This window comes from Neolamprologus brichardi, chromosome 3 (genome assembly GCF_056152115.1).
Source record: "Neolamprologus brichardi isolate AB-2024 chromosome 3, ASM5615211v1, whole genome shotgun sequence".
NCBI classification, from domain to species: domain Eukaryota; kingdom Metazoa; phylum Chordata; class Actinopteri; order Cichliformes; family Cichlidae; genus Neolamprologus; species Neolamprologus brichardi.
This window is the reverse complement of record NC_142106.1, coordinates 18,012,824-18,039,188: the sequence shown is the minus strand read 5'-3', so window position 1 is coordinate 18,039,188 and position 26,365 is coordinate 18,012,824. Positions and strand designations below refer to the sequence as shown.

Below are 26,365 nucleotides of genomic sequence, written 5' to 3'. Positions count from 1 at the left end.
GCGCATTTGGAGTATGCATTTGAAGTACACTTCGAATTGGGACAGCCGTCGTCGCGTGGCGGTGACGTAACCGCACTTAAAATGCGTACTTCAAGCGTGCAGACCCTGAATTGGGACACAGCATCACTCACCCCCTCCCTCCTGGCTCACAGCTTCTTCTTCTTCTTGGTTTGTAACCAATGTTAAGGCACATTACCGCCCCCTGGCTCACAGCTCAGTGGACATTTAGATGAGAAAATATATATTTGACACATTTAAGGAAAATACTAATAAAATAAAAAATAAACAAAATAAATGTTTATTAAGCAATTGTGATAGGAAATTGCTTAATTTTAGAAATGTTTTTGCTCTTTTTTGCTCTATAAAATAGTTGTTTTCTTTTAGAATCATTCATCTTAGCAGTAGGATTTACATGAAAAGAGATACAAATTAAGTTTGAGTGAAAATGTACATTTTTTGCACTCTCTGGTCAACTGACTCAGTGAATCAAATGACTCAAAAAACCCAATTCACTTTGGTGAGTGACTCATTAAAACTCGATTCAGTAAAAAGAATCAAATTTACCATCACTATACTGAACTGAGAGGAGAACCTCTGAGGAAAAGTTAAAACATTTTAGTCCAGCGTGTAACAGTAAAAGAAATTCCTCTTCATGCACAATTACTCAAACTTATCTAACAGACAGTGCAGAGTACTGGTGTGAGGTTAAAGAGGGTCAGAGAAGCAATAGTGTCAACATTACCATAACTGGTAAGTTCATCATATTTGTGAAATTAGTACATGGCTCACTCTAACCCCATTTACCCGCCCCTGTTGCTTGTCATGTGTTACGATGTGAACATTCATGTGTTTTTGTGCTGAGGAGTTTTTGTTTTCAGTTCTCTTACTGATCCCCTGCCAGGAGCTCAGTCTGAGTAGAGTTCTGTTTTTCTCCACTGCACTATTGTGTTGTACATTTTGTTGTTTTTCTTTAATGCTACCTGTTCTGACCTGTTCTGATGTTATTTTTGTGCCACTATTCTGAGCTCACGTAAAAAAAAAAAAAATGCAGGTGCAAGTGTTGCATTTTGAGAAGAGATTTATTTTAAGCGAAGAAAAGCTAAATTTGAGTGAACAAAATTCATTGCTGCGTCCAAAAAATGTATTTCAGTGTTTGCTATTATTCACACACACACACAATAGCGCCCCTCTCGCTCAGTTGTTGTATTTGCACTCGCTCGCAATGTGTTGCTCGCGCTCTCAACATTTCTGCCCGTGCGCGTTCAACTCTTTCTGTACACCGTTATATTTGTGCCACAAAACCAGCCAATCACAGACTTGGATGCAAAAAAAATCTGATTGGCTGTTTTGGTCTCCAATCAGCTTGAAATGACGAAATGCAATATCTCAGAATCCATTTCGTACAAAACTCAAACGAGGCAGTGGCGGAGGAGCACAGAGTGGCGAAGTTTGAAATATTACTCTTTCTGGGTCACAAAATAAACTTTTAAGATATTTTCATACGAGAATGGTGCTGTGTAAACTTCAAATACCTGCTCGATTTATCAAGACATCACATATTTGCATAAGTGCTCTAACGTTTTCTGCGTTCTGAGTTTTGGACGAAATGGATTCTGGGATATTGCATTTTTTCATTTCGAGCTGATTGGAGACCAAAACAGCCAATCAGATGTTTTTTTGCATCCAAGTCTGTGTTTTTGGTAGCATTTGTATTTCATCAAAGTACATCAAAGTGTAAATACCCACTGTGTGTAATTCCTGTATATATGTATATATGTATATATACATACATACATATATATATATATACATACATACATACATACATATATATATATACATACATACATACATACATACATATATATATATACATACATACATATATATATATATACATACATACATACATACATATATATATATATACATACATACATACATACATATATATATATACATACATACATATATATATATATATATATATATATAGTGTATTATATATGTGCATGTGTTTGAGTTATGTTTTTCACTTTCTTTTGTTCTTAGCTCCTTCTATAATGGATTACATATAACTAAGAGGCTGTACCTTGATCCTGTTGCCAGGTAGCTGATCACCACAGTTATAAAATTCTGCAGCCAGGCAGCAGTGAGCTGCTTTATTAAACTCTGGCCTTTTATAACATGAAAACATGACAATGTTTACTGGTCAGTAGGGGGCCCCATAGGGCCTGTTCATGCTCACACTACCATATAATGCTTAATCTCATGTAAAGGTTCACCCCTTGCTCTTTTTCCATCGCCATCTCATTTGTCTTTGCTTTATTAATTGTAATAGTTTCTCCAGTGATCAAAACACTGAATTATCTAAACAACATGTTTGCCTTAGCTTTTCTTATTGCCGTGTTTTTAGATTCCTGTGAATAACAACAGCACCGTACTTTCCTATTGTGGAAATTCTGCTGACATCTTCAGCTACAGAAACTGTGAAATTCTGCAAAATTGTCCCAATTTTCTGCATATCTTTTACTTGCAATTCAACATTTTGTCACAAAGCAGATGCTTTAATGCTAGTTATAGTTACATACTTTGTGGTACCGAAATTTAAAAATAGGATTTTTAAAAACAATAATGTAAAATTTAAAATCCTTTGTGATCATCATGACATCAAGGTTTCACAAACAAGAGACAAGAGATAGGTTGCTTCTTGTCTGTAGAAGATGATGATATGCAAATGAAGCGCATTTGAGGATATTGGGGACCATGAAGAAATTATTGAAGGGCCGTGTGCTCAAAGTTAAAAAGGGGCACATAGTATGGGCAGAAATCTGTGCCATCAGAAACTGAAATTGAATAAGTTAAATTTGAATTGCTCGGATTGAATTTGAATTGTAACTTGAATAAATGCTTTTAAAAACTGAATATGAATTAGCCTAATTTGAAATTCAATTTATTGGTTTGAAAATGATCATCACTAAATTGAAATTTAATTTTATATTTTGAAAATGAATTCATTTGCTTTGAAACTGTATTTTATCCTTTAAAAATTTAGCTCTCGAATAATTTCAGATTCACTTCTCACCAGTTTCAGTTCTACAATTCAGTTATTTGGGACTTACATCCGGTTCCGGTTCAAGCGCAGATTAATAGAACTACGTTTTACTAGCGGACCGAAAGTGTTACTGACGGGAATCTACAGCGTCTTGAGCTGGATTAAAACTTCAGAAGTCATTCGTCATGTCGAATGACCAGCAGATAAACTCTCGGGTTGGTAATAAATGTATTACATGTATAAGAACAAGCGTCATGTTAACAAATGATAGCCGTACAGTAACCTTTATGCTTATTGTAGCTGTTAGCTAAAAACGCTAATTTAGCGTAGTTTGCCCTGGATTCAGCTTTGACAAACAAATATGATCGACTGTTTCTAGTAGAATTCCAAAGTTGTCATCTTGTACCCTCTCAGAGCCCTGTATGCTTGCAGAGACCCTTACAGTAAGGAAACATGCAAAACGGTGTCCAAACCTTTGTATTTTAGCTTTATTTATGTCTTACACAGCATCCCAACTCTTTAGCTAACTTAATAACTTTAGCTAAAGTAAATAGTTAGTCTAATTCATTAGTGCAGCAGGGGAAGGGGATGCCATAAGGCTTTATTAGACATTTGTAAGTGATGACAGAAACGTGCGACCTTTAGCTCCTCACTGACTCGTTTCTTAATTCTGGGGACAAATTGGCTGGGGCTGTGTGTGGGGATGCATTTATGACTTATAATGACATGTAGTGTCTGCACTATACTCATTGGTGACGGGAGTTGGTCCATCACTGACTCTGGTGAGGTGGAGACAGCAGGACCTTCTTAGAAGGATCTGCCGCTTCCAGCGGTTCACTTCATAAGAGATTTCCCTGTAGAACAGTCTTGTGACAACACTCTATGCTCAACCTTTGACCAAGTTATGGAAATGGTTATCAAAATGGTGCCACATATACATTTGGTGCAATTAGCAGGCAAGGAGCATTGGGCTGTGGACAGGGGAGCTGAAAAACTGCCAACACAAACATTGTGTTCAATACTACATTGACAAGCGTTGGTTCACTTTTCTGCTTCAGCATAATTCAAGCATAAATGTTTACGCAAATTTAAATAAGTGTGTAATTGTCCAAATTGTCAAAAACAAAATTAAAAAAAGACAATGAAGGAATTATTAAAATAATTTTATTTCACATTAACAATATTGCACACAAAAATGTGCATGCTGCAGACTGAATGAGAAACACAGCAAGGAGTTGTTAATTAATTTTGTTGATGCAATTGTTAGGTGGTTTCCTAATTACTCCATAAACAGTACAATAAAACAGGTAACAACTGCTAACATGAGAAATGACAGGAGGATGCTTTGATAAATTGTTAGTAAGTATTTATTTTCTGTAATAGCTAAAACAATCACGGTAGACTCACTTTTAATGAGCACTTTCAGATTACCTTGCCAGAAAGGAGTATAACAAAACAATAACCAAGCATTCATCAGTCTAAGGAGCTTGTAAAGAAAAGCGTCTGGACTTTCTTGAAAACATTTCACCTCTTATTCGAGAAGCTTCATCAGTTCTAAAAGTTTGAGGCAGGTAAAATTAATGAGTACTCACGTTAATTAAAATATCTTAATCTAAGAAGATTGAAGACAACATACTGAAAATTATGTTGTACAACAAATGCTTAAAGCTGTATAGGATATCTATGATGTCTATCTATGCTTTCTATGAAAGCAACAAAGTAGGGAAAATGTGTTTGTTTGTCAATGTTCTTGTCTTTGTCTTTGTTTTGTCTACAGAAACAAACAACCTCCGGTAAACCAGAAGTGAGTGCTGGAGCACAGAAGAAAAGAGAAGTAGTAACCATGTGTCTATTCAATAGAGTGCCACACCCTGTGTGCAAAAGAGGGTATTACAATATCTTTTAAAGAAGAGTGAGTTAGTGCCAACTAGTGGTAGGATTGAAATACAGTGGCTTGCAAAAGCATTCGGCCCTCTTGAACTTTTCCACATTTTGTCACATTACAGCCACAAACATGAATCAATTTTATTGGAATTCCACGTGAAAGACCAACACAAAGTGGTGTACACGTGAGAAGTGGAACGAAAATCATACATGATTCCAAACATTTTTTACAAATAAATAACTGAATAATAATAATAATAATAATAATAATAATAATAATAATAATAATAATACATTTTATTTATAGGTGCCTTTCAGACCCTCAAGGTCACCTTACAGTAGCACGTAAACAACACCATAAAACATAAGAAAAATGTATATATAGCAAACATGGTAGATAAAATTTAGACATAAACAGTCATAAAAGTATAAAAGCAAATATAAAAACTGAGCAAGGTAAAAATGGTCTAAGACAGATCAGGTGTATGCAATTCTAAACAGATGGGTTTTGAGTAGTGATTTAAAAGTGGTGAGACAGTGTGTGTTCCGTAGAGCAAGTGGAAGTGCATTCCAAAGTCTCGGGGCAGAACAACTTTGCCATTAAGTTTAAGAAAGTTGTGAGTAAACCAGACCTTGATTTCACTTAAACAGTCAGAAATGGATGTGGGTGGGAGAGTAGCTGTGGGTTTGGAGGATAGGTAGAGCTGGGTGTCATCTGCATAGCAGTGAAACTGGATGTTATGCTTCCTAAAAATATTACCTAGGGGTAGGAGATAGATGATAAAAAGTAAAGGACCCAGGACAGAGCCTTGGGGTACACCGGAATTAACTGGATTAGATACTGATCTGTGAGGGAGTAATTGAACAAACTGTGAGCAGCCAGAGAGATAAGAAGTAAACCAGGCGAGTACTGTACCATTGATGCCAATAGATGCTAATCTGTGAAGGAGGATGCGGTGGGAGATAGTATCGAAAGCTGCTGTAAGGTCAAGGAGAATGAGGATGGATATAAGGCCAGAATTAGCTGCAAGCAAAAGATCATTGATGATTTTTACTAGGGCTGTTTCTGTACTGTGACATGAACGGAAGCCAGACTGAAACTGTTCATACAAGTTATTTCCAATGAGATGATGATGAACCTGTGCAGCCACTATCTTTTCAAGAATTTTTGCTAGGAAAGGGAGATTTGAAATTGGCCTGAAATTATTTAGATTGGAGGGATCTGAACCATTCTTTTTCAGTATTGGAGTTATTATTGCAGTTTTAAGAGAAGAAGGAACAGAACCAGATATAAGAGAGGAGTGTACGATATTAGCAATCAATGGGGCAAGAGACGGGAATGAGAGTTTAACAAGATTTGTTGGCAGTGGATCACGTTTACATGATGATGAAGGTCAAGGTCAAGGTAGGTCAAGGTAACTTTATTTATACCCATTGGCAAGGTAAATTTGCTTTACAGAAAAAATGACAGCATTTGGCATCCCTTTAAAAACCCACATACCTACTAAAGATATAAACCTCACTGTGGCACATATATAGTAATTTTAATATTTCGAATCGAAAACAGTTTTTATTTAATTCAGTGACAGCAACAGGGACAAAGCTATTTTTATAACGCTTTGTCGCGCATCTCGGAAATAGAAACCTCCTTCCTGAGGGAAGAAGCTGAAATTCACCCCTTAGAGGATGGGAACCATTTTTAAGGATTGATAAAGCCATCCTCTGTACCTGCTTAGAGTACAGGGAGGCTAAACAAGACTGTGGCTCACCTATCAGACGACTGGACCATCTCACTATCCGATTTAGAGAGTTTTTTCTCTGTGACAGAGGTCTGACCAAACCATGCCACCAAACAAAAGGATAAAATAGACTCAATAAAAGAACAATAAAACAAAGTTAAAATTTTTTGGTCAATGTGGAAATGAGCAAGTTTCCTAATACAATAAAGGTGCTGGTGACCCTTTTTACAAACTGATTTGTAATTTTGATCAAAGTTCAGTTTTTCATTGATTCTGGTCCCAAGATATTTATATGATTGTACTTGCTCTATTTTCTGACCTTTAATTAAAGCGACTGCGTGCCCATTTTGTTGTTTCCTAAAATCAATCGCCATATCTTTTGTTTTAGATATGTTCAATTGGAGATAAGACTCCTCACACCACTGAACAAAGTCATCAATGACTGGACCGTGGTTAGTTTCACCCTCTTTCAGTAAGCAGACAATAACAGAGTCATCTGGATATTTAATAATGACCCTGTTTTCATGTCTGCTCTGACACATATTTGTATAGAGAATGAATAATAAGGGCGATAAGATGCACCCTTGAGGAGAACCTGTGGAGGAAAACACTGGGTCAGACAGAATCCCATTTATTCTCACTCTTTGTGACCTGTCAGTTAAAAAATCTAAAATCCAGCCCACCAGGTTTTTCCTGATTTCAAACTGTTCTAAAAATCTTTTAATTAAAATATGGGGCTGTATTGTATTAAAAGCTGAAGAAAAATCAGTGAAAAGAAGTCTTGCAAAAGTCCCTTTACTCTCTACATGTTTAAGAATCAGATTTAGTAAAGTCAAAAGTGCATCCAGCACTCCTCTGTTGGACCTATATGCAAACTGCATTGGATCCAGCTGATGTTCAGTCTCTTTCATAATCACATTTCTGATGATTTTTTCAAAGACTTTCATTACAACTGAAGTGAGGGCAACAGGCCTGAAGTCATTTAGAATTTTTGGACGACTAGATTTAGGGACAGGAACCACGACTGCTTCTTTCCAAAGAGAGGGCACATCTTGTGTTTGCAAGGATTTATTAAAAATAACCTGAAATATAGGACTGAGTTCGTCAGCACAAGATTTAATTAGGCGGCCACTAATATTATCAGGACCCTGGCTCTTGTTCACATTAACTGTATGAAAGGCCTTTTTGACATCACTGAGTTCAATGATAAAGTGCTGAGTATCTCTCAGTTTCTGTTTCAGTTCCAAAATATCCTCGCTAAAATCAGAAGAACTAAAACGAGCATAAAACATATTTAAAGCATTTGCAAAATCTCTGTCTGAATTAAAACCATCTAAAATGACCTGACTACTGCTCTGGGGATTTTGAAACCCTGCTATGGTTTTCATACAAGTCCAGGCAGACCCAAAATTTTTTGCAGCAAATTTGCTTTCAAGAAGGTTTTTGTAGCTCTGTTTTGCTTTCAAGATCTCGATTTTCAGTTCCTTGGTGGCTGTCTGAAAATCAGTAACAGTCCCCTCTTTAAAGGTCTGTCTCTTTTTCCTTAAACAGGATTTGATGCTTTTAGTGACCCATGGCTTATTGTTAGCGTAGACTTTAACGCACTTACGGGGTATAATCATATCTTTACAAAATACTGCATAAGAGCTAGTAACATCCACCAAAGCGTCGAGATCATCTCCACAAGACTGAATAAACACTTCCCAATCTGTACACTTAAAACATTCCTGCAAGGTAAGCACAGATTCTTCTGACCATATGTCAACATCCTTAGTCTTTGTCTTCTCTCGTTTTAAGACAGTTTTATAGATGGGCAGAAGATGCACACAGTTATGGTCAGAAGATCCCAGAGGAGGAAGTGGGAGGGATTTATAAGCATTCTTCACCGATCCGTAACAAAGGTCCAACATTTTATCCCGTCTGGTAGGACAGGATACATATTGATACAGATTGCCCAAAGTTGATTTAAGAGAGACATGGTTAAAGTCCCCCATTATAAAGTTTGGGGCGTCAGGAGAGAGCGCCTGCAGCTTCTGCACTACGTCTGAGATGATGCTGCAGGTGGAGGCGGGGTGAGCCCTCGGGTGAATGTAAACTACGGTAATAAAAAGTTGTGGAAACTCACGAGGGAGATAAAAAGCGTGCAGTGACACGGATAAAAGTTCAACATCTGGTGTACAAATACACTCTCTAACAGTCACAGCGCTACAGTAACGTTTGTTCACATACAAACATACTCCCCCTCCTTGAGATTTCCCTGTTACCCGTGCATCCCGATCCCGGCGAAAGGGAGCTCCAAAACCGTCAATTGAAAAAATCGGCGTCCTGATCCAGCTCCGTCAGCCATGTCTCGGAAAAAGCCATTACACAGCTGTCCCTGAAGTCTTTCTGGAACCTGACGTTTCCCTGGAGTTCATCCAGCTTGTGCCTAAGAGACTGAACATTTCCAAGGATAACAGACGGCAGGGGAAACCAACTGACTTGTTGTCTCCTCAGACGCAATTTAACACCTCCACGTCTCCCTCGTTTCCTCTTCTCACTCGTTCTGTTAGAGTCTTTATGTATAAAATCCAGCATACATGAGGTGAGGTCCTTACCATCAGGTCCTTACCAAGGTAAGTTGTAACAGTTCATCGCGGGAGTAAACAATCCTCAGCTGACTCACGGCCTCGCCCACATCATTGGAAGCAATCCAGCACAGTAGAAATCCAACCACAATGAAGAAAAAAGAATCCATGACGTTCTCACTGTTGTGGGGCGTCACTTTGTAAGAAAACTGTCACTTCCTTCAACCAAAACACTATGCCAGCGATAGAAACGATAAGAACTTAAAAACTTAGGATGCCAAGCTCTCACTCACTGCCGGTCGCTGCGTGCGCATGCGCCCAAAAACAGAAAGCTATCTTCCATAATTACTAACTTAAAGTTGAGTTATTGTGGGAAGTTCAAAAGTGGGGTGTGCGTAATTATTCAGCCCCCTAAGTCAATACTTTGTAGAACCACCTTTTGCTGCAATTACAGCTGCCAGTCTTTTAGAGTATGTCTCTACCAGCTTTGCACATCTACAGACTGAAATCTTTGCCCATTCTTCTTTGCAAAACAGCTCCAGCTCAGTCAGATTAGATAGACAGCGTTTGTGAACAGCAGTTTTCAGATCTTGCCACAGATTCTCGATTTGATTTAGATCTGGACTTTGACTGGGCCATTCTAACACATGGACATGTTTTGTTCTAAACCATTCCATTGTTGCCCTGGCTTTATGTTTAGGGTTGTTGTCCTGCTGGAAGGTGAACCTCCGCCCCAGTCTCAAGTCTTTTGCAGACTCCAAGAGGTTTTCTTCCAAGATTGCCCTGTATTTGGCTCCATCCATCTTCCCATCAACTCTGACCAGCTTCCTTGTCCCTGCTGAAGAGAAGCACCCCCAGAGCATGATGCTGCCACCACCATATTTGACAGTGGGATGGTGTGTTCAGAGTGATGTGCAGTGTTAGTTTTCCGCCACACATAGCATTTTGCATTTTGGCCAAAAAGTTCCATTTTGGTCTCATCTGACCAGAGCACCTTCTTCCACATGTTTGCTGTGTCCCCCACATGGCTTGTGGCAAACTGCAAACGGGACTTCTTATGGTTTTCTGTTAACAATGGCTTTCTTCTTGCCACTCTTCCATAAAGGCCAACTTTGTGCAGTGCATGACTAACAGTTGTCCTATGGACAGATTCCCCCACCTGAGCTGTAGATCTCTGCAGCTCGTCCAGAGTCACCATGGGCCTCTTGGCTGCATTTCTGATCAGCGCTCTCCTTGTTCGGCCTGTGAGTTTAGGTGGACGGCCTTGTCTTGGTAGGTTTACAGTTGTGCCATACTCCTTCCATTTCTGAATGATCGCTTGAACAGTGCTCCGTGGGAAATCTTTTTGTAGCCTGCTTTAAATTTCTCTCTAACTTTATCCCTGACCTGTCTGGTGTGTTCTTTGGACTTCATGGTGTTGTTGCTCCCAATATCCTCTTAGACAACCTCTGAGGCCGTCACAGAGCAGCTGTATTTGTACTGACATTAGATTACACACAGGTGCACTCTATTTAGTCATTAGCACTCATCAGGCAATGTCTATGGGCAACTGACTGCACTCAGACCAAAGGGGGCTGAATAATTACGCACACCCCACTTTGCAGTTATTTATTTGTAAAAAAAAATGTTTGGAATCATGTATGATTTTCATTCCACTTCTCACGTGTACACCACTTTGTATTGGTGTTGTGTCATGTTGTGGTTTAAACTCAGAACCTTCTTGCTTTGAGGCAACAGTGCTAACCACCACGCCATTGAGCAGTCTCTCCGTACTTTAAAAAAAATAGAGAAGCTATGATTTAGTGCTGTCAGCGTTAATCTTGTTAAAATGACGTCAATGTCATAACTGCATTAACGCAGCAAATCTCCGTTAGCAGGTTACTGCGGATCACCCCATGCGTGGGTCTGCATGGCCTCAACCCGTTAGCTTGGTTAGCTCATTAATGTGTCATTTTTAACGAGATTAACACTGACAACACTACTATGATTACAAAGCTTGATACAGAATTATCTTTACTCTTTTGTCCTTGACAGGTTAGACCACAATAAATAGCAAAAGCATTTATGTGAAGTGTGTATTCATTTTCTGCTTTGTTATAACCCCACTGATTTTCCTACGGTTTTGAGATCTTGTGTGATTTTTTTTTTATATATTGCATGTCCAGGCAACTAATTAGACTTGTGCAAATGTAATAACCACCTCAATTTATTTATTTTTTTCAAGTGATCTAGATGAACAGGTCCAGGAATGGTGGACCTCCTTTACAGCTGAATTCTGTCAGACTCATATATGTTGAAGCATTATGACTAAATCAAATGCACAGGAACAGGAAACCTGCCCTCCCCCAGTGATATTCTTCAGTTGTATTTTAGTCTGTTACTCAGTCAGTCAGCATTAAGACAACATGATGATTACAACTCCCTGTTTCAGACTATGTGAGTAATTGTTGTTAGGTTTATTTTTATATTTTATATTTACTGTATATATGTCTGTACATCATATAATTTATGGCTTTCCTGTGCTGATCTAGTAATGCTTGAAGTTATTCTGCTGGGGACACATGTTCAAAATAGCTTTACCCAAAAAATGGGTGAGTACGTTAGAGACGTTAATAAAATAAATAATCTTTTTTTACTTTTTTGGAGGGTGAGTAAGTTGGGTTTGACTTGAAAATCTTACAAGTCTGTTGATGATGTTTATTAAAATCCTTTTAAGTTTAATCATCTGTCACTAACACATTTTATAAGAATTTTGATTATTCTGTTTACTATTAATCTTGTGATGTTTCTAATTTTCAGGTGCAGCTACTCTTCGTGTGTCTCCTAACAGACTCCAACACTTTCAATTCAAGTCTTTATCTTTTGTTTGTGAGAGCCCTGATGGTTCTGCTGAACTGAGAGGAATCAAAACCTCTGAGGAAAAGTTAGAATCTTTTAGTCCATTATGTAATAATAAAGGAAATTCCTCTTCATGCACAATTACTCAAACTTATGTAACAGACAGTGCAGAGTACTGGTGTGAGGTTAAAGGGGGTCAGAGAAGCAACAGTGTCAACATTACCATAACTGGTAAGTTCATCATATTTGTGAAATTAGTAAAGAGTTTTATTTTAAAATTAGGTGAGATTTATTGTCCACTTTGTCTTGTATGGTACATAATGTATTTGTCATTTAACATTTTGCTTTATCTTCAGATGGTTCTGTGATCCTACAGAGTCCAGTTTTCCCTGTTTTTGAGGGACACAATGTGACTCTCTGCTGCATAAGCAAGACAACTCACACCAACCAAAGTGCAAATTTCTACAAAGATGATGTCCTCATAGACCGGAGCCCTTCTGACAACATGCACATCAACAGTGTTTCCAGGTCTGATGAAGGACGATACAAGTGCAGCATTTCTGGTGTTGGAACATCACCAGAAAGCTGGCTTCATGTCAGATGTAAGACTAAAACTATATTTAGTTATTTCTGTGTCTGGGCTTCATAGAGAGAGAAATGTGACTCCAACAATTAGATTTCGGATTTTTTGGTCCTGATGAAAATGTTTATTTTATAACAATGACGTTACATTTTTTATGTTTAAAGTCAGAAAAATTACAAATACAATGCTATTTATAAAGTTGTACCATTGCAGCATATTCTTCAGGAGAGACCCTGTCTGATGACTTCAATTCCACTCCTGACTTATTCCTGCTGTGGATTGCGTTGCCTCTTTTAGTGATAATATTGACACTGCTGGTAGTCGGATTTCTTAATACTTGCAAACACAGAGGTAATTCAGTTTTTTTTTCAGTTTACATAATTTCTAAGAATAATCTTCTGTTCCCAATTTAATTTTTTTCTAATGCTGGGTTTTTCTTTCTATTCATTAGTTTCCTCAAAGACATCAACAGCAGCATCAAACTCATATGAAGACCATCCAGGAGGTGAGAGAGAAATAATTATCACAATTGTATTACACTATTTCATGCTTGTTACCAATTTTATGGCCTTCTATCTATTTATCAAATTTGTTAACCAGTCCAACACAGGGTCACAGTGGGATTGGACGACTTTTGTCTTAATCAATTTAAATCGATTAAAAGTGTATCGCATGTTTGAGAGACTGAATGATACAATTTCTAGTAAGTTTATATATAACAAAATTTAAATGAAAGCTTAAAGTGAAGTGTGGTATTTTTACATGGCATATGCTGCACCGAGGGATTATTTTTGTGTCTGCTCAGTATGTCGTATGTGGGTTGTTTGTTTTAGACGCTGCTGATGCTTTGATAATTTAAAACTGTCTTAGGTCAAACCACAGCACAAAGCCTGAAAAAGAGAAGCGTGAGGGCTACCAAAAACAACTTTATTGTATAAACATATATATATATTCTAATACATATATGCATAATAACTTCTCTTGCCTACAGATGATTCTTCCCCTTCAGACGATATCTCAGAACAACCTGTTTACACCACTGTGATCATAAACAAGACAGAACAAACTCAAGAACGTGGTTCGTATGTTATGAACATGTGGTTTTTTCTTTATTTCCTTCCTTTTATGAATTTATGCCAGAACAGTTAAGTCACATTTCACAAATATTTACAGATATCTTATATTAAAAAAATTAATGCTTGCTTCCTTAAAGAAAACATGTATTCTTATTATCAATGCAGAATCAGGATTATCACGCTCCACACTGCCCCCGAGTCCCCCAGCAGTTGAAGAGTCAAGTTCTCCAGAGACGGTCATTTATTCACCCATTCAGACAGTAAGACTATTTTTGCCTACAGTGAGCTACATTTTAGAATTTACAAAATAATATTTTTAATGTAAATACATATTTAATTTTATTACTGTAAACCATATTTTATGGTCCCCTTAAGTTTCTGTAATTTGCTCTGGTATTATCATTAGACCCAAGTTATATAGTTTTTGTTTATTCCACGTTAACTTAATGTGATGAAGTGCTCAAAGAAGTTAAAAATAAAATAAAAAGATTATGCAGGTTATACGATGCATGACTGAGGAAGATGGCCTCCAATACTAATATATCTTTAATGGCATTTGTTAAAATAAAAATTAAAACAATAAAACAATAAAAACTTACCGTGGCACAGCCTATTCTGTAACAGTGTCCTAAATTAAATAAAGCCACCATATATTGAACTGGACTTACCAGTAGCTGAGGACCACAAAAGAAGAAAATCACACGTAAAAACCAAATCTACACCCTGTGCTGTACAACACAGGAGGTGTGGACAACAATCCACCACCGAAGGTCCCACAGCTACTGTTGTGTCCTCAGTTCACTGCAATAAAAACAAAATAAAAAACATAAAGGTTCACAAAAACCTAAAAGTACACTGATATATCTTTCAACATTTAATGCAAAGACACACACGCGCGCACACACACATTTAAAACAGAATAAAAACATACACAGGCCTAGTAACTTGAACCACACGAGTAAACTGTGGCCTGTACAAGTTATAGTTGTTGTGATATTTGATCGTATTATACCCCAAAAAGGAATTCCGTACAGCTCTCTGTGGCATGTGGAGCAAGTCAGCTGGGCAGGTACAAATATCATCATAAACAACCAGCAAAGCGCACAGACAAAGGAACACTCCAGCCCAGCTACGTGGGCACAAGTGTAAACAATATCACAAAATAAAACTGTATATAAAGCGAGGCGAGACAAAACAAGACAAGGCAGCCGTTCCTTCAAGGATGAGCCCAAAGCAGCAGCTGCTGCAGGCATTTGCTTCAGGTTGACTGGGCAGAAACAATCACCACTGACCACTGAGCAGAGGCTATAACAGACAGCAAGCAAGTCCTGGAAATAACAAATGCATTTAGCACTTAGCTTTCTCTAATTTGGAGTCAATGAAAAATAATGCTAAATGCTGAAACTGCCCCTCTCCTCAACGGCTGGAGTTAAATAAATCAGCCACTCTACAGACAGGACCACAAATACGCACTGGTGTCAAGCCAGCCTCCACTTTGTTTTGCATTCCCTGTCCCAACCACAAGAGACTCGAAACCTGATTTCAAAACGAAAGCTCTCAAAACCTGATTTCAAGGTAAAGACCAACTTCGAGTAATTGTAGCTTCAACATTAACCCTGATTTCAAAATAAAAGGCTTCAAACTTGTTTTCAAAATAAAAGCCCACTGAATGAATTTAACAGACATGTTTAGTACATAATAACAAATATTATTTAATCTTGTTGACACACACTAATGTTAGATCCAAATGACACACCCTTGTATCAATCAATCAATCAATCTTTATTTATAAAGCACTTTTCATACAAAAAGAAAATGTAGCACAAAGTGCTTTACATGGTTAAAAGCAGCCCCCCCCCCCCCCCCCCCCCCCCCCACACACACACACACACACACACACACGCACACACGCACACACTTAAAAAGTAAAATTGGACTGGGTACGCATGAGCCAAGTGAGGAAACACTATCATGGGGAGCCGTCTGCACCGGAAGCCGGTCACAGACCGCAGCCTCCAGGCTGGGCACACAGCAGGAGGGAGGCAAAGAAGCCCCCCAGCCAGGCTGAGAGGACCCCCAGAGCCCCAGCAGCCAAGGTCGATCACAGCCCCGGTGCAGAGAGCGCCCTCTGAGGAAACACTGGAGATATGACCTAATAAGAGTATATACTGGGTAAAAAGATAAAATAAATAAGAACGGGATACAATATAAATATAAATATAAATAGAGTAAGAAGATTAAAAAATGAATAAGAATAAAATCAATAAATATTAGGTAAAACCTAAATTAACAATAAAATAACAGGATAGAATAAATAAGCGTAAAATAAATAAACGTTAAGTAAAAGCCAAATTAAAAAGGTGGGTCTTGAGCCTGTTCTTAAAAACATGTACGTTCTCTGCGGCCCTGAGCTCCCCTGAGCGCAGGCTGTTCCACAGACGAGGACCATACCACTGAAAAGCTGCCTCTCCGTGAGTATGTGTCCTGACTTTAGGGACAATCAAAAGGCCAGTACCAGAGGACCTCAAGGTCCGCGAGGGTTCATATGGTAAAAGCAGATCTGAGAGATAAGAAGGCCCGAGACCATTAAGACATTTAAAAACCAATAAAAGAACTTTAAAATCGACCCTGAAACACACGGGGAGCCAGTGCAGCGATTCTAAAACCGGTGTAATGTGGGCCCGCCCTCTGAGCTGCAGAGTTTTGTAAAAGTTGTAAAGTTGAAATATTCTTTTTAGGAAGACCAGAGAGCAGGGCATTACAGTAATCAATGCGACTAGTAATAAAAGCATGCATCAGCATCTCCGTGTTGGCCCGAGAGAGAATAGGGCGGACTCTGGCTATATTTTTTAGATGATAAAATCCAATTTTGGTTACATGTTTAATATGTGGGATAAAACCAAGCTCAGAGTCAAAAATAACACCCAGATTTTTCACTTGTAGCGAAGGACATAGTGAAAATGCCTGTAATTTAGACAAGAGTTTCTCTCTCTGAGCCTCAGGACCGACGATTAAAACTTCAGTTTTGTCCTGGTTAAGCTGTAAAAAGTTTTCTGCCATCCAAGATCTTATATCTAAAATACAGTTAAAAAGGGCATCCATTGGTCTGGTGTCATCAGGAGACATGGAAATGTACAGCTGAGTGTCATCAGCGTAACTGTGAAAGTTCACTCCATGCCTCCTGATGACACCGCCGAGAGGGAGCATATACAAATTAGAAAGTACAGGGCCTAAAACTGACCCTTGAGGCACACCACATGTCATTTTATGTCATTTGTACTTTAGCGGTTCCCTGTCAATATCTTCGTTTGGATTTCAAAGTAAGTTTATATCGACAGTATACAACCTCACGGGGACATCATGTCATGTCTGTCACATTTTCTCTTCCAAAACAAAAGCCCTTTGAAATTGCCGCTATATGAACTACTTTCAGTGACTTCAGAATGCTCTTAAAAGGAAAATCGTGTTTCCACAGGATAATTGCAGTTCATATCGAAAGTATACAACCTGACAGGTATACCATGTCAATATCAAGTCAGTCTGATTTATTTTGTCTTCCAAAATAAAAGCCCTTTGAAATTGCCCATATATAACTTTCAATGACTTAGAAATGCTCTTAAAAGGAAAATTCATCAAAAGGAAAATTCATTTTTCCAGAGATTAACTGAGAGACTAACTAGTGGCTCAGCGCATCTGTAACCGGAAGGTCGCCGTTTCGATTCCCGGGCTCTCTGTCCTGGTCATTGTGTCCTTGGGCAAGACACTTTATCCTACTGGTGTTGGCCAGAGGGGCCGATGGCACAATATGGCAGCCTCGCTTCTGTCAATCTGCCCCAGGGCAGCTGTGGCTACAACTGTAGCTTGCCTCCACCAGTGTGTGAATGTGAGAGTGAATGAATAGTGGTATTGTAAAGCACTTTGGGTGCCTTGAAAAGTTCTATATAAATCCAATCCATTATTATTATAACTGCAGTTTATATTGACAGTATAAAACCACACAAGGATTCAATGTCAATTTCAAGCTGCTCTGATGTTGCCTTTTAAAGTAATGGCCGTTTGCAGACCCCACCCTTTGATTAAAGTGCAACCTGACTAACCTGACTAGCATCCCTACAGAAAGTGAGAGCATGAAAGAGAAATGTACAGTAGCATGTACAGTGTCTACATTAAGTTAAAAAACGAGCGTGAACATCAAGGCAATATCCTGTAAAAGCTAAGTGTTATATTATAGTGTTTTTTTTTTTTCTGTCTTACAGGCCACAATGAGCAAACGTCAAACACCTGAACAGTAAACTGCAGAAAGGAGGCAAACCTGTCATGGTTCCTGGGTCATTGACTGAGTACTTTGAGTTCATTTCTCTTCATTCCCACTTAAGAGTTTTCTTAATTATTTCCAGTGTTCTCAAAATTAGAGTTCTAAGGTTATGGTTAAGATCTACTCCTTGAGTTTTAGTTAATGTTTATTTGTGCCTTGAGGCCATTGTTGTTGTGATCTTGCACTTTATAAATAAATTGAATTTAATTGTTTTTTTCTTTTAGTATTCTGATAATCTGGTGTTGTCTCTTGTTATATTTTCACACTCTCTTCTGTGTTTCCTGTGTGCAGCTAAATTAGGTGTTCGCATGTTATGATATGTCATGTCTTATTTTGCCAGTCTCTCTGCTTCCCCAGCTGTGTCTCTCTCCCTGATTACCTCGTGTGTATATTTAAGCACTCAGTTTTCCTCAGTTCCCTGTTGTGTTCTCCCACATATTATATTTTTTGTTATTATTATCTATTGCTGTATATTGGGATTTTGTTTTTGCACTTTTGTAAGTCCAGCTTTGTTTTATATTCTCCTGTGAGTTCCAGTAATAAAACAGTCTTCTCGAGTTTGCCCTTTGTCTCTGCAGTCCTGCATATTGGGTTTAAAATCTGCCTGTCACACAGTGTATCCTGACAAAACACACTTGAAGCCACACTTGATATGTGCAGAAGATTAAGAACATTTGCTTTGTTAAAATTGCAACTTTCTAATAATTGTTATAGTGTTTGTGTAGTGTCTATACACACTATCATCCACTGTCAGCTTTATGTAAATCAAAGCTTTCACATGTTATAAAAGGGTAATTACATGTTGCTTATCTTTGCTTGGCGTGTTTGCTTTCTACTAAAACAAAGTCAATGCAAAATTAAGAAATTATAATTTGGTCTGAAACAGTACTGACAGTAACGCAACTTTGGCATTTTGTGTCTATAGCTATCAAGGTGGTGGAAAATAAAGAGCTGTATTTTATGTTTGTTTATGTTAATATTCAATAGTTAAGCATACTTAACTTAACATACTTAAATCCCTTCAAATGTGGGATAATGACATGTGACATGTAAAATTTTTGGTTTAACTCGATGTCATTTTATCACAGTTTAACACTCTTTGAATCTGACTTTACTTTTGGTATCAGACTTTTTTTTTGTCTCTGTTGTTATCTGCAAGTAATCTATTGTCTATTGTCATGGAAATTTTAACAATAACCTGCAACACACCCAGTGAGCGTTTTGAAGTGTGTTTAACAAACACATTACAATGTGGGGAGAGCATCCCAGAGAAACACCCGGATCATCATGGCCAGGCTTTTATACACAGACAAAGACATTCCACAACTCTTATATGTTGGCCCAGATCAGGGGATATACCTGCAGCTCCATCCTTAGCCCCTCCTTCCTCACAGAGAGAATTATGACCTTGTCACCTGAAGATTTACATCCCTGATAAGCAGAAGGAGTCTCACTATCTGTTTAACGTATCATGTGAACTTAAAATGGCCCCATTGTGTGTGTAGAACTCACGTGATAGAGCATAAACAGCCCAACTGTAGTGCACATGCATACAACTAAGTGAGAAAGTGATATTACTACTACTACTACTACTACTAATGTGATATGGTTAAAATATGTGATTAATACACGAGAAAAGAAAGATGTAGGATATGAGGTAACTACTAACAACTAAGGATTTAAGGTTTCATTAATATATAATCATCACATGTATGGTTAATAAAGCATTATAAAACAGTACAACTGAGTTAAAGGAAAGTAAGAATATGCCCATTTCAAGGTTGGACACCAAATGTAATACATTTAAATACTGATTTATTATTATTAGTACTAGTATTAGTAGAAGTAGTCATATATGCTATAACTTGTTTTGTTTAAGAGCTGAATAATACAGCCTGCGTCAGCAGTATTAAAATTTGTTCTTAGAGTATTCTGAACAATACAGAATACTATTTTGGTATAACAGATACCGTTGTGACAAAATCTTTCGTATTGCTTGTTTATGTGTTTTAGTTATGTTCCATTCAAAACTAAATTTTAATTTATTGTCCAATAAAACTTGAAACTTGTGAAATGCTCATGATTAGTATTTTTACTAAAATTTGTCACACGTGTAAATCCTTTACTGCCACTTGAAGTTAGATAATGCAACTTTCATCTTAATCATTTTTATAAAAAGAAAAAGTAACAAAAACAAGAATAAACTTGTTTCTGGTTATGGGAAGTGTGGTTTGTGGCTCAACTGCAGGAGAGGAGTGCAGCAGTGTGGGCAGAGAGCTGATCTGAAACACAGCTGGAGTGGCATATAGAGACAAACTGAGCAATCAGCTCTGAACATGCAAAAAACGTTAATAGAAAGTGAAACCCTGGACTCTGTGTGTGCCAGGATCCCACTAATATTTCTCAGGTTTTAGTGTAGCTTACCTGGTATTTAGATTTTTAAAAATGTATTTATTATTTTTAGTTTGATTGAAGTTTTTGTGCTGAATACAGAGGTGTGGATTCTCCATCAGCTGAATGCCCCCCCCAACAACGACAACAACAAAGTTAAAAATAAATTTCATAGAAATCTGATGATCCATCTAAAATCCACCTTAAACTCCTGAATACCTACAGCTCAAAATCATCAAAGTATTTCATGTATTTTTATTATTAGCTGTACTAGTAGTATGTGAAAAGACATTAGAATGAGTGTTTGAATATGAGGTTAAGACTAAAGGATTTAGAGGAATATTTAAATTTATTTTATAGAGCATTATTTTAAAGACCTGAAGTGACACTGCGGGCTGAAAACAATAAAAAGTGTACACTGAAGCTACTGTCTGCTGTGTTTGCAAAATTTTCTGTTTTTCATTTTTCTTTTATTTCGGGTGACCTCAGTACTCAGTGTTGGGGAGTAACGGAATACATGTACCGCAGCTACGTATTTAAAATACAAAATATAAGCAACTGTATTCCGTTACAGTTACTGTTTAAAAGGGTGGTATTCAGTTACTTTGTTAAAATAAATGGATCACACGGAGGTCTTTTCCTGTATCATATGCTAGTCTATGCCCTCTCTATTTTTGGTAATTCCACGCCGGTGGAAACCCAAACAAAACACCCATTAAGAGGCTCTAATGCCTGTATCTCAATCTCGTGGCCCATGTCACCTCTACTTGCAGCCTACATAATGATGTGAAGAAATATTTTTCTGTCCATTATGCTCACAGTGTCCAAGCATTCTTATTTTTTCATTTCATACTATTTTTAAAATATTCTCTGATTCCACTTGCAATTGGTGCTGTTGAACTGTGGACTAGCAGTGATGCACAAAATATTGCCAGAGCCATCAATCATGTGATTATTAGAGAGACCTAAACTTGGAATTACTTCCACTAAACAAACAAAACCCATTATCGGTATCCATCAGTACATTGAGACTAGAACAACAGCATCAGTCAAAGGCTCTCAAAATACATTAGTCTCACCCATGTTATTTTTTCTGCATTTCCAAACAAGAAAAGCAACAAATGTTAAAAATGTAATGCCAGCAATCAATATAGCAACGGTAGATGTATCTAAATCAACAGAAAAATCATCTGAAATGATAAAGCACATAAGATATGACAATTCTTAATAAGCTTATATACAGTAGGCTTTGTCAAGTTTGCTAGTTTGGAGCTTAAATATGGATCACATCATTAATAAAAACTTAACCTGGAACATGGATCATAGCTTCTCTGTACTGGTTGTTTTGTTGGATTCTACAGGTGATGTTGTTGCTGTGTCCTTTTTCCAGAGACAGTCTGCTGCTGAGGACATGAAGGTCATCAGGACCTGAGCTGTAGGCCCAGAAGAAATTATCTTTCTCTCGCTCACCAGCCAAAACACCTCTGGTTCTGGATACCAACCTTTGGATTTACATTCTAATACTCCAGAACTGACTTTGGTTAGCTGAATATCAGCTTCTGAATAACATAAAATAGTGACATAAAAGATGAACAGTAACGCAATTTTTATCTATAGCAGCATATACAGTTTTTCCACTTACCGAGAACAACAGGGTTGAACCTAAAATCTGCATTCAGTCCAGGAATGAAGCACCTGTATGTTCCTTCATCTTACAAACAGTGTTCTTTGTCCAAACGCAGTTTTGCAAATTTAAAGTGATACTGTCAAGGTCTCTTTAGAAAGAACATGTTATCTCCTGGTAATCCTTTCAAACAAGCCAGAATTTTTTATCCTATTTTGAATTGTATTGTTATGAATCTGAACATCTAAAGCAGTGAAAATATCTGTTTTTGCTCAAATTTTATAGCTAGTTGAGTTCATTAGGTCCCTATCTGAAAGGAAAGCTTCTCAGTTCAACTTTTTGTCTTTCTTTAACCTACTAAAATAGCTATCTTTTATTACTTTTTCAGGTCTACCTAAGAGTTTACTGTCTTTACATTTTCTGCAAACTATGGTTAAACTAGTTAAACTGGTGATATTACTTTTACATTCAAAAGGTCTTGTGCTACACAATTTGTAGTGGAAAACAAAACAGTCCATCAGCACAACAATTTTAAATGCAGTTATCACCCAAAGAATATCCAAATGCATATTTGCCAGTGTGTGGTTCGTGGTTCAGCTGCAGGGGAGGGGTGGAGGAGTGGGTTCAGGGGACAGTGCGAGGGAAGGCTGCCTGACACAGTTGATAGCCATTACTCTAGCCATGCATTCTGTATTTCAGTAGCCACTGGAACGAGGAAATGGCAGACAGGCAGGGAACACAGCTGACTTTAATCAGACAAGACTGGGAGGAAGCAAAACAGAAAACATGAACATAGAACCAAAAACACTAAACACAACACAAGGAACAGAAGGGTGGCACAGAGAACACTAAAACACTGGATATTAATAAACACAAAACATAAACACGGAGTCCACAGATTCCAGACCATTCCAGTTTTCTCCTGGAAATCCTTCCAAACAAGCCAGAATTTTTTATCCTATTTTGAACTGTACATATTATGAATCTGAAGATTTAACACAGAGCAAAAGAAGAGAAAACTAACAAAACAGTCATGTTTGGTAATATAGATGGATTTGTTCAAATACGCAGGTCAGGGCACTACTAAGAATGAAAGTTAAAATGTCTGTGTTTAGTCAAATTTTATAGGTTGTTGAGTTCAAAATGTCCCTATTTAAGAGTTCATAGCCATTACTCTAGCCACACTTTCCCTATTTCTGTAGCTGCTGGGATTTGGAGAAGACAGGAGTAGTGGAGGCAGCTGCAGGTGAGGAATGCTGGGCTCACTGCCAGCATACTACATCTCCACCCTCTTTCCTCCTTCTTCTCTAATTCTTCAGACTTCTTACTTTCTGCAATGAGCTGCTCTTTCTCTTTTTTTTCAGACTCATCCTTCATACAATCAGAACTGCTCCCAACAAACATAGATGTTTACATCTGCGCTGTAACTGCAATAAGTTAATCAACCGATTTGCACTACAACCTGGTTTGCCTCTTATCTGTAGTTAATTTTATTTAATTTAATAAGTGTACAGTACTCTGTTTATAGTAACCATTGTCCTTAATGTAAATATGTAGGAAAAATTGTGTATGTTTCTGTTCTGTGTCCTGTGTACTGTTTGTTTGTATATGTGTCTTTCTGGCTGTTGTTACAACCAAATTTCCCCTTGTGGGACAATTAAAGGATTACTCTATCTTCTATATGCTTCTTTCTCTCCATGCAAATGGAAAAATAGCTATTTTGGTGAAATTGCCAGAAAAAATAATAAAATACCTTAATTAAAAATGTCTAATATGGTCTTAAGAAGGATTATAGACATTAAAAATATACAACCAATTTCTGCTTTTACCTGTCAGCAGCTAACGCCGGCTACCTGTTAGCACGTCCTGGTTAGCATGTGGCCCCGCCCCCTTGCTTGGTAGCAGAAGTATGGCAGCCCACACGTCCCAAACATGTCTGTGTATGGCATTTTTGCCTTTTTACGGTAGGCACGAGCAGTGTGGCTGTGCCTGGGTGAAAACGGGCAGATATATAACTAATATGAAAGCAGCCTAGAGAATGCTGTGCTGGCTGAAGTAGCTCATGCTTGCCTGCACTGCTTTGTTGCCAGCACGGACTAGGCAGACCGTGCTGGGTTTGAAAGCATTGAATGGCCCGCCCCTTCTCCTGTTTCCAAAAATGAGAGAGCAGGCTATTATGGGGAACATGGCTGCCACTGCTGTGACTCCAGTTAGGCAGGCCATGGGCTGGGTCCCCCCACCACACCTGTTGCCCCTCCCACAACGTCCCTCCCATGGCTCCGCCTCTGTGAGGCCTGGGCTGGTGGAGGTTGACTGTCGGGTGGCGGATGTCGTAGAAGCTTCCATCCTCTCCTCTGGTGTTGCCCACCTGTCCCTGGGCTGCCCCCTGCTGGTCTCCAGGCACGGTGTCTGGCGAGATGGGTCCCTTCAGCTCCTGATTGGAGCATGCTGGGTGTGGGAATTAGCCCTTCTTGAGGTCCCATCTAGTAGAGTGGACCTCCAGGTTGTTGCCATCATGCAGCCTCAGCGCCTACTGCCTAAGGTCCCACTGCTGCCTGGTTGGCCTGGTTGCAGGCCATGTGTGCCCTGCCTCTGGCGTTTATGATCCCCTGCCCGCAGTTGGATGCTGCCGTGCATGGCGGGAGTAGTTGCCTTCGGCCTCTCCCCCGTTGCCCCCCCACGGTCCCTGGTTGCCCCTTTGGGCCTTCCCTGGGCAGGGCGGCGTGCCCTACAGGGGTGTGAGGGTTACCTATGCTCTGCTGCTGGCCATTTTGTCGCTCCCTCTATGGGATGGAGCTTGACACGACAGCTGCAGGTGGGCTGGGCACGGTGGGTCTCCCCCAATCCTGTGCCTCTCTGCCTATATGAGGTTGAAGGCCGCGGCATTCTCTCCCATGGCTCTGCCTCTGCGAGGCCTGGGCCGGTGGAAGTTGGTTATCATGAGGTGGATGTTGAAGCAGCTCCATCCCCTCCGGCTGTCACTGGAGTAGGATCCGGACGTGTTAAGTTCCCGCTTGGCCTTCAGCGGGCTGGACTGCCAGCCCACCCCCCCCCCCCCCCCCCCCCCCCCCCGTCTGCGGACGGCTGGGTGGCTCCGTGGTTGAATGGACCCTACAGGTTGGACCCCTGCCTTGGCCCTGCGTCTTTGCAGCTGTACTGCTGCTGTGGGCTGTGTTCCTCTGGCGTATGGTTCGCAGACTCACACGCCAGTCGGACCCTGCTGTGTCTGACACGTCAGTTGGCGAGTGGGTGTTCTCCAGCACTCTATCTAGTGGGTTGCCCCTGTATCTCGGGTCACATGGCCAGCAGGTTCCCGCTCAGTGAGTTGACACCTCCCATCTGTCCGTTAGTGTCTCATCAGGCCCCCTCTGCTGCCCCCATGTCTATAGACACCGCATAGTGGCTGCTATGCCCTGGTGATGAAACTTGGGTTGCTCCTCACTTGGGCCCTCAGTGGCCTGAGCCACCAGCACCTCCCCTATCGTGGATGGTGCAGGTCAGCTGCTCTACTCCTGGGACAGGCCCTGGGCCTTGTCCTCCCTACGCTGAGTGGCCGAGATGCTTCGACAGGCTCTTTCTCCCTGGCACTGTCACTGCCTAGTTCCAGGCAGGGCCCTGTTGTGGCTTGACTTCTCCAGCTGGCGACTCCGCCTCCCCTCCTGGGGCATCATCTGTATATTGCGGGCTTCTGTCACAGCGATAGCCAGCTGCTGTGCTCGAGTGGCTTGGTAGGCTGTGTTGCCCTGGCGTTTGCCCACGTTTGCCGGCTTCCACGCCAGTCGCAACCCGCTGCGGCGAGTGGCATTCTCCAGCCTAGTGTTTCTGTTTCTGTCTGGCGGTTTGCCCGCAGTGCGCGGTTCACACGGCCGGCAGGGCTCCTGTCATTACTCGAGTGGGGCAGCTTCTCGGCTTCAACCGCAGCTTCAGCCGCCACTGCTGCTGCTACTGCTGCAGCTACTGCTGCAGCTACTGCTACTGCTGCTGCTGCAGGCTGTGTTCCCCTGGCGTATTGCCTGCACATCGCCGGTTTACGCGCCAGCTGGACCTCGCTGTGTCTGACGCTCAGTCAGTGTGTGAGTGTTCTCCAGCCCGCAGTGCCTGGCTCCCTGCAGGCAGTTCGCCCGTTGCGTGTTAGCCGGGCCTCGCTGTGTCTGATAAGCCAGCCAGCGAGTTTGTTGTGCTGCTTGGCCCTGGGGCGACCTGTGGGTCGCGTCCCTGGCTTTGAGCTCCTCGCCAGCGGCTGCACTATAGCTGCTTGCTGTGTTCCCCTGGCGTCTTGCCGCATTCGCCAGC

General features: G+C 39.8%; 1 protein-coding gene across 1 annotated transcript; it reads left to right on the top strand.

Moving 5' to 3' along the window:
• Positions 1-11,650: 11,650 nt before the first annotated feature.
• On the top strand, positions 11,651-18,034 carry LOC148103705 (uncharacterized). The gene is made up of 9 exons (XM_087839514.1): positions 11,651-11,681; positions 11,777-11,836; positions 12,045-12,314; positions 12,440-12,685; positions 12,880-13,017; positions 13,118-13,171; positions 13,658-13,744; positions 13,908-14,002; positions 17,999-18,034. Exons 1-9 carry the CDS (start codon positions 11,651-11,653, stop codon positions 18,032-18,034), a joined length of 1,017 nt encoding a protein of 338 aa, XP_087695640.1.
• The last annotated feature ends 8,331 nt before the right edge of the window (positions 18,035-26,365 follow it).

Coding starts and splice junctions, on each gene's coding strand:
- LOC148103705 (XM_087839514.1), top strand. CDS start 11,651: ATGATGATTACAACTCCCTGTTTCAGACTAT. Junction 12,315..12,439: donor TGTCAACATTACCATAACTG/GTAAGTTCATCA, acceptor CTTTATCTTCAG/ATGGTTCTGTGATCCTACAG. Junction 13,745..13,907: donor AGAACAAACTCAAGAACGTG/GTTCGTATGTTA, acceptor TTATCAATGCAG/AATCAGGATTATCACGCTCC.